The sequence below is a fragment of the Gadus morhua genome, unplaced genomic scaffold, assembly GCF_902167405.1.
Source record: "Gadus morhua unplaced genomic scaffold, gadMor3.0, whole genome shotgun sequence".
Lineage (NCBI taxonomy): Eukaryota > Metazoa > Chordata > Actinopteri > Gadiformes > Gadidae > Gadus > Gadus morhua.
This window is the reverse complement of record NW_021964121.1, coordinates 17,501-26,036: the sequence shown is the minus strand read 5'-3', so window position 1 is coordinate 26,036 and position 8,536 is coordinate 17,501. Positions and strand designations below refer to the sequence as shown.

The window sequence follows — 8,536 nt, the reverse complement described above, 5'->3', positions numbered from 1 at the left end:
CGCTAAACAGAAACCAAAAGGTGTCTGAGGCGGTGGTTTCTGATTGGTCGAGGCGGTTGGCATAGTGACATCAAGGTACTGAAGCAGCCCCCCCAGTGTTGTAGGGGGTGCCTGCGTGTGTGCGTGCGTGCGTGCGTGCGTGCGTGTGTGCGTGCGTGCGTGCGTGCGTGCGTGCGTGCGTGTGTGTGTGTGCCTGCCTGCAGGGGCGTGTGCATGCATGCGTATGTGTATTCTGCATATGCTTGTGCGCACATGTGTATGCGTGTGTGCATGCACGTCTGCTCATGTGCTTGTGTGTACGTGTGTGAGTGCATGTGCGTGTGTGCGTATGTGTGTGTCCATGCCTGACAGCCTGCATGCATGCCGATGTGTGTGTGCTTAGTGTGTGCGTGTGGGCGTGCACGTTTGTATGTGTGTGTGTGTGTGTGTGTGTGTGTGCGTGCGTGCGTGCGTGCGTCTCACCTCCTCGTTCTCGATCTTCAGGGTGGCCAGGCGAGTCTGGAGCTGAGTGAGACGCAGCGTGAGCTCCGATTGGACCTGGGGCTGGGCGGCGATCTGGTTCACCTGCAGACCAATGAGAACCAAGGCCACGCCCACCCCCGTTAATACCACCCGGTAACAACCAATGAGCTCTAACGATGGGCAAGGGCGGGGGTGAAAGGTCATGGATGAGCAGTAGGGGTCATGTTGCTCAGGAGGTAGAGCGGGTCGGCTGGTAACCCGAAGGTTGCTAGTTCGATCCCCGGCTCCTCCTAGCTAAGTGTCGAGGTTTCCCTGAGCAAGACACCTCAACCCTGACTGCTCCTGAAGAGCTGGCTGTCGCCTTGCATGGTTGACACCGCCGTCGGTGTGTGGATGTTTGCATGAACGGGTGAACGTTCGGCAGTATTGTAAAGCTCTTTGAGTGACCGCTGGTTAGAAAAGCGCTCTATCAATGAAGAACGCGAGGATGAAACACAGAACAAGCGGGGCGATAGCATGTTGCTTCCTCTGACAGCGATACGCCCGGTCGTGGATCACTAGAGGAGATGTTCGGCGTGGGGAAACGTGAGACACCACTCGAGGCACTGGAATCTTTTGAATAATTGATTAAACATCCTCGCGTGCATTCTGGACCGTCCAGATTTGTCCTGGTGGACGCTAAACACACTTGGGCTGAAGCCACACGGTTTAACAGCCAACCCGCTGGTGTGAGGAGTTAACAACACCAGAAATACTCAGTCACTCATTCATTCATTCATCCATTCATTCATTTAAACAGGCCTTGTTGAGGTCGAGAGAGCTGTAGCTAGCAACCTGTGAGGTGCAAGATACTGCAGGTGGGAGCACCGTGGTGGTGGGTGAGAGGGTGATGGGGTGAGGGGGGTGGGTGGATGATGGAGGTGATGGGGGTGAGTGGGTGAAGGGGTGAGAGGGTGATATGGTGATGGGAGTAAGGAGATTAGGGCGTTAGTTGATGAGAGGGTGAGGGGGGTGATGGGGGTGAGTGGATGAGGGGGGTGAGCGAGTGAGGAGGTGAGGGGGTGAGGAGGTGTGAGAGGGTGAGTGGGTGAGGAGGTCAGGGGTTGAGTGGGTGGGTGGGTGAGTGGGTGAGGGGATGAGGGGGTGAGTGGACGCTGGGGGTGAGGGGGGTGAGGAGGGAGGGCGACTGACCCAGCCACTGACCATGTCGCCCATGTGGGCCTGGAAGCTGAAGCGGGCGGGGGGGCAGAAGGCGGTGGGGTACAGCCCCAGCAGGCGCTGCCGGTCGCGGGCGGGGTCCAGGCCCTCCACCGCCCCCTCCAGCACCTCCAGCCCCGCCCGGCGGGACGCCTCCAGGCTCAGCTCCGCCGACAGGTAGGTCCTCAGGGCGCGGCTCAGGCTGGAGTGGTACCCCAGGTCACAGCACTGGAGGGGAGGGGTCAAAGGTCAGAGCATTCAGTCACACTCCAGGGGGGCTCAGGCTGGAGGGGTACCCCAGGTCACAGTACTGGAGGGGAGGGGGGTCAAAGGTCAGAGCATTCAGTCTCACTCCAGGGGGGCTCAGGCTGGAGGGGTACCCCAGGTCACAGCACTGGGGGGGACGGGTCACAGGGGTCAGTGGTTGCCATGGTAAACGGGGGTTTAAGGTGCTTAGTCTCCCTCCAGGGGAGTTGAGTTTAAACGTGGGAAAAGGGGAACAACTATAAATGTGATCAGTGGGGTTTCACTGTCGGGTTTGAGAGTGTGTTTGTGCTTTCAACTTTGTGTGTATGTGTGTGTGTTTATGTGTGTGTGTGTGTGCGTGCGCTCGTCTTTGTCTGTGTATCGAACTTCCATCTAGAGTAAAATGTCTGAAATACAGAAAACTCCACATACTTGACTCGAGACCTGAGCAGAATGACACAGAGAGAACAGCCTTGAAATCGCAACCTTGGGTTAATGACATCAATAGCACAATAAAAACACCCCTCAAAAGGTCCTAGACGGTTCCCAAAGCGTGTCAATACAGCCGGACCCTGACACAGTGTGTGTGTATCAACGGACCCTGACGACAGTGTGTGTGTGTACCCACGGACCCTGACACAGTGTGTGTGTACCCACGTCTATGATGTCGGGCAGGTCGTGGATGTAGTACTTGAACACCGAGGCGTTGGTGGCCTCCAGCGTGAGCAGGTACTCGTTGCGGGCCTTCAGAGTCTTCAGCTTGTTCTCAGAGTACTTGGCCTTCCTCTGGTCCGGACGACAGGGGAGGAAGAGGAGGGTTTACACCACAGTGTTTGGATTAGATTAGATCTGATTAAATGTAACACTGTGCAAGAAGAGAATGGAGAATACTTAAGCGTCAACTCTTTTCAATTATTTTGCAAAAAAATAGACACTTGCATTTTCTATTCCATTCTCTCCATAGAGTAGAAATAATAGAGAAAATAGAATATAAAATATTTTATTGTCTACATTTTGCATGCAAAAGGTATACACTAAAGTATTTTCTATTCTGTTCTCGCTATAAAGTATAAATAAAAGAGAATAGAAAAGAAAATATTTTAGTGTCTACATTTTGCATGCAAAAAGTAGACACTAAAGTATTTTCTATTCTGTTCTCTCTATAAAGTATAAATAAAAGAGAATAGAAAAGAAAATATTTTAGTGTCTACATTTTGCATGCAAAAAGTAGACACTAAAGTATTTTCTATCCTATTCTCTATTTTCTTTCTTTTCTATACTTTGCTTGAAAAAAGTAGAACGTAAAGTACAACATTCTCTGCTAGCATCTGCGGAAGTCCGCCGCCAAAAGAAGGAAAAGAAAAACGCACCCGGTCTTGACCCATTATAAAAACACAGCAGAAGCTACGTTAAGTCTGATCGAGCACCGAGAGAGCGCTCGGTAGTGATTTAATCAGGGTTAAATAACCACAAATAAAACGCTGAGTGCTAGGTTAGCTCGCGGGTCTTCAGAAAGTGTCTGTCCTTCCCGATTAAGATCTTTTATGGCAACCGGGACAAAATTATTATTTGTAGATATTTTTCTTCGCCCGGGGGGAGACTGCAAGCCCCACCCCATAGATGAGAGTGGGCGGCATGTGGCAGCAGGAGGTAGAGCGGGTCGACTGGTAACCGGAAGGTTGCCGGTTCGATCCCCGGCTCCTCCTAGCCGAGTGTTGAGGCGTCCCTGAGCGAGACGCCTCACCCTGACTGCTCCTGACGAGCTGGCTGTCGCCTTGCGTGGCTGACACCGCCGTCGGTGTGTGAATGTGTGCATGAACGGGTGAATGTTGGGCAGTTTTGTAAAGCGCTTTTAGTGGCCACTGGTTAGAAAAGCGCTGTATAAATGCGGTCCTTTTAACATTTACCTCGAACAACATCCAAGCTGCCATCTTTCCCTTACCATGTGGTAGTTTAAAAAAAAGTCATCCTCAGCAGGATCTACCGCGTGAATGGGCGGGGTCACGCCACGCTAGGCCACGCCTACCTTCTCCCTCATCTTCTCCATCTTGCGGGCGGCGTTGCGTCGCTGGTGGCGTTCCTCGATGCGCAGGCCAAAGACAGGCTCCACCCCTCCGGACCCGGACACGCCCTTGACACGCCCCTCCTGGCGCTCCACCTCCCGTAGCTTGGCCTCGGCGCTGATGGTCTCGGCGTGGTACATGTGGTACGTCTTCATCACCTGGCCACCGGAGCAGAGACAAGCAGGTGAAGACCGGACACGACCCAGAGCCATACCAGGGAAGGGCTGTGTCCAGGTTGAACATCGTTTCTACTAGACGAAAAAGTCTCAAGACTCACTTGTTCAGACTTCATACTTACCCCCCCCCCTCATACACCTTACGCATTTTTTGTATGTTTGTACTTCCTGGCACTTAATGTACACACCTTTTGAATGTTTGTACTTCCTGGCACTTAATGTACACACCTTTTGAATGTTTGTACTTCCTGGCACTTAATGTACGCACTTATTGTATGTTGTACATCCTTCCACTTAAAAATAGTACTTAGCATCGTGTCGTATCTTATCCTAGCTATCTTTGTTGTGTACGGGGAATGGCACTTGGCACTTGTTTCTATGAACATCCTTACTGTACCGACAGCGATATATTGTTGTTTCTCTTTCTTCTGACAAATATACTTATCGTAAGTCCCTTTGGATAAAAGTGTCCGTGTCCGGGTGTTGGGTACGATCAACACACAGATGATTCAACGGGCTTGGCGAATGTTTCAGCGTGTTCGTTGTAACACATGACCGTTTGCTATCTATCAAACGGTCCGAGCAAGAACGGATAACCGAGGGAGGTACCGGAGGAGTTCAGACATTTATCATGAGACAGCTGTCATCATCATCACCATTATCATCACCATTATCATCATTATTAAGAGCGTCATCATGGCTATTGTCAGTGTTCTCTGCCAGTCTGCGGTAGGCGTTCATTAGCTCTCTAATTGGAGGGTTCGGTGGCTTACAGTGTAGAGCTCGTTGAGGAGCTTCATGAGATCCTCCTGCAGTTGGAACGTGATCTCTTTACTCTGGAAGAGAGGAGGGCAGGCAGGGTGGCAGTGAGAAGAAGGAGGTGGAAACAGAAGGGAAGGAAGAGGACAGAAAGACTGTCAGTGCTAGGGACGCAAACGGACAGGAACATCAAGTATAAAGGACAGAAACTGACAGAATGACTGGCAGGACAGATAAAAGACAGAAAGATCAAGCAGAAGGAGCAGAAACAGTCAGGAACACTATAAGTATAAAGGACAGAAATGGACAAAAAAGATTAAGCCCATTGGACAGACATGTAGGGAAACACAGTCAGTACAAGGGACAGAAATGTCAGGTAAAGTGACGATTTATTTTTGTTTTCACTCAAAACTTTCTCGACAAAAAACGATATGAAGGGAAACATCGAAAGAATACATTCAAACAGATACACAAGCACACGCGCGCACACACACACGCACACGCACGCACACAAACCACCAAATGTACTATTCTATGTTGGGCGTCCCCTGCTCCCCCATAAAAAAAAACCTTTTTGAAAACATATCAAAAAACCCTCCACCGAGTTGGGAAGGAGTTATGGCGCATGAATTTTACATCACGTGTAACGACAGCGGGGGCTCCTCAACGGACCGGCTCACCTCCAGCCCGGTTAGAAACCGCTGCTGAAGTCGCGGGGACCATTACGGGTCCCCCGGCCACCGGGACCCTGTCCGTCTGGGTTCCGGGGGCCCTTATTTACGAGAGGAAGAGGTTGGGAGCCGAGAGGCGAGGAGTGATGGAGGTCTCCCAGCGCACCGCTGCCGGCACCCGCTGCACTTTAGGAGTCATGAATAAAATACGAGGCGGAACGCGGATTAATAATGAACGCAGCGCGCTAAACTCGGAGGCAGCGCGCGCGTGCACCTGTGTGTGCGTGTAGGTCGCGCGTGTGTGTGTTAGGTGGCGTGTTTGTGTCATCTCTTCAACTCATAGGCAGCGTGCACGCGTGCGTGTGCGCATAGATCGCGCGCGCGTGTGTGTGTGTTTGAGTGTGGTTGTGTGCGTGCGTGTTTCATTTCATTTGTGTAACTCAGAGGCGGCTCACCGTGCTTCTCTCAAGGGAATGAAGACTTTACTATTCATTAAAATCAACGGCTGCTGTGCGCCTCCACGACTGTACTTAAGGAAACGCTGCTACAGGAGACCCTGAACGCTCCTCCATCCAGGAGGGGGGAGAAGGTCCTCACATACATCCTCATACACCCTGTTTATAAAAACTTCCGTGTCGCTTTTTTTGGCTTACAAACTGGCGTCGCTAAAATCGGTATTTAGTAACCTTTTATTGTTCATAATTACACTACCAAACAGAATGCACCTACATTATTTATGTTCATTTTATTTTTTATCTGCTTACCTGCTTAGTTTTTCACGAGGTGCGTTCAAAGCCCTGCGTGCTCGGACGAGACCGCTAAACACATTCTCATATTTTAAGTGGGCGTCGCTAAGACGGCACTTAGTAGCCTTTTATGTTCATGTTTACCCAACCAAATAGAATGTACATACATTATTTATGTTAATTGTATTATCTATCTGCTTAGAAAGACGCCCCTCTACCTGCTTAGTTTTCACGAGGTGCGTTCAAAGCCCGGCGGGTTCGGAAAAGACTGCTAAACATGGTCTCATGTTTAAAAACCTTTTACTTGGCTGACAAGTGGGCGATGCTAAGAAGCTAAAATGGTATTTAGCAGGGTGGGATTAGCCCATGCAGCCGCGCGTAGCCTGTATGGGTGCCGAGGAAAGTCATAATCTGGTTATAGAGTGTAGTAGGTACACAAAAGAGAGCTATCCCCAGACGACCGGGCTGGGATTAGGGACTGCCGCGATGTGACGTGCTATCCAAACGCTACGAATACTTCAGCCGCGATCACCATCCAAATCCGAATTACAATTCAACAGGCCGAGCTAGCTTCCTCACCCTCTCACACAAGGACTTTGCTTCTGTACGACTGTTCTACAAACATTACAAACCCGTTTTCTTTTAAGTTGAAAGCAATGTAAAATAAATAAGGACGCTTCTTACAAAGAAGTAGGCTGTTGTATAGGAGCCCCATTTAGCCTGTTTTAAATGGCTCATAATGGTTAGGGACCCCCCAACACCCGCTGGTTAAAATGGCGCCCCTTTTACGTCCCTAAGTCGCTCACCAGCTTCCGCAAAAGACTCAAGACTCACCTGTTCAGAGTTCCCCCAGACTCTGCATAGCCACCCCCTACCACCCCTCCTGCTTATTGTATGTTGTACGTCCTGGCACTCTATGTACGCACTTATTGTATGTCGTACTCAGTTATAGTACTTAGTTGTGTGTACTATCTTATCCTAGCTGTAAATGTAATGATGGTCACCCATACATTTCAACGGTTCTCGCCCACCGTCTCTAGTCAAGCTTACAGCGTTCACGTTGACGTTTTGTTGTTTGTCCGTTTTTTGTTGTTTTGTCCGTTTTTTGTTGTTTTGTCCGTTTTCCTATTTGACCTCCAACTAACCGGCAGACGTGGGCAGACGCAGAACCTTGGCTCTGGGAGGCTTCGGCACAGCAGCCTCTGAGATATGTCAGCGTGAGGCTTCTCCACCGGGCCGGGGTCTATTTAAAGAACCGGAGCTCCGGTACACGAGTTCCTCTCAGACCCCAGGGGAGGAACCCAGTCCACTTACTTACTTTAACAGAGCAGTTGAGGAGCGGGAGACACACACATGCACACACACACACACACACACACACACACACACACACACACACACGCAAACACACACATGCATACAAACACCCACGGACGCGCGGATGCGCTAACACCCATACAGACACATGCAATGCACCCCCGTATACACACACACACAAAACCACAAGCATCCACACACACACATACGTTCACACACTCACAGATGTACACACACATGCACACAAACCAAGCACAGGCACACACATACGTACACACACACACAAACAAGCACACACACATGCACGCACACACACACACACACTTTCACACAAGCACAGCGCACACGCACACACACATATGTACACGCACACACACGCACACACACACACACACTCACCCTCTTGAGAAGGCGTGCCGAGTCCTCGCTGATGTGCGTGAGGCGAGTGATGACGTTGTTCAGGTAGAGGTCGCTGAGCGTGGCGTGGTCCTTGCTCTCACGCCTCACCTGGGAGGGGGAGGGGGGAGAGAGAGAAAGAGGGAGAGGGGGGGAGAGGGAGGGAGGGTGGGGGGGAGGGGAGAGAGAGAGGGAGGGAGTGTGAGATTGAAAAGAAAGGATGTTTTCCTGATTGGGAATCATTGTCAACTAGTCTGAACGTTGAATAGTTCTCCAACGCATGCACACACAAACAAATGCACAAATACACGCACGGACACACACACAGCCTCTGTCTACCTGATTGAGCAGCAGGTACCAACAGTTGACGGGAGACAGAAGATTCTGGTCCTTTCTAGAGGAAAGATGGAGAAGGAGAGAGAGTGAGAGAGAAACGCACTGACAGACGGACGGACAGACTGAGGCAGGAAAAAGGATTCAACTCCTGTTCCGCTGCCCAGCAC

General features: G+C 50.7%; 1 protein-coding gene across 1 annotated transcript in view; it reads right to left on the bottom strand.

Annotated features, from left to right (window-relative positions):
- Positions 1-462: 462 nt before the first annotated feature.
- Positions 463-8,536, bottom strand: part of LOC115539053 (SLIT-ROBO Rho GTPase-activating protein 1) — a gene marked incomplete at its 3' end in the record, with an annotated part of 20,713 nt that continues 12,639 nt past the window's right edge. Inside the window, 7 exon segments of the mRNA XM_030350255.1 lie at positions 463-564; positions 1,666-1,887; positions 2,563-2,691; positions 3,932-4,126; positions 4,918-4,980; positions 8,037-8,144; positions 8,373-8,427. Of these exon segments, the coding sequence (XP_030206115.1) occupies positions 463-564; positions 1,666-1,887; positions 2,563-2,691; positions 3,932-4,126; positions 4,918-4,980; positions 8,037-8,144; positions 8,373-8,427 (874 nt within the window).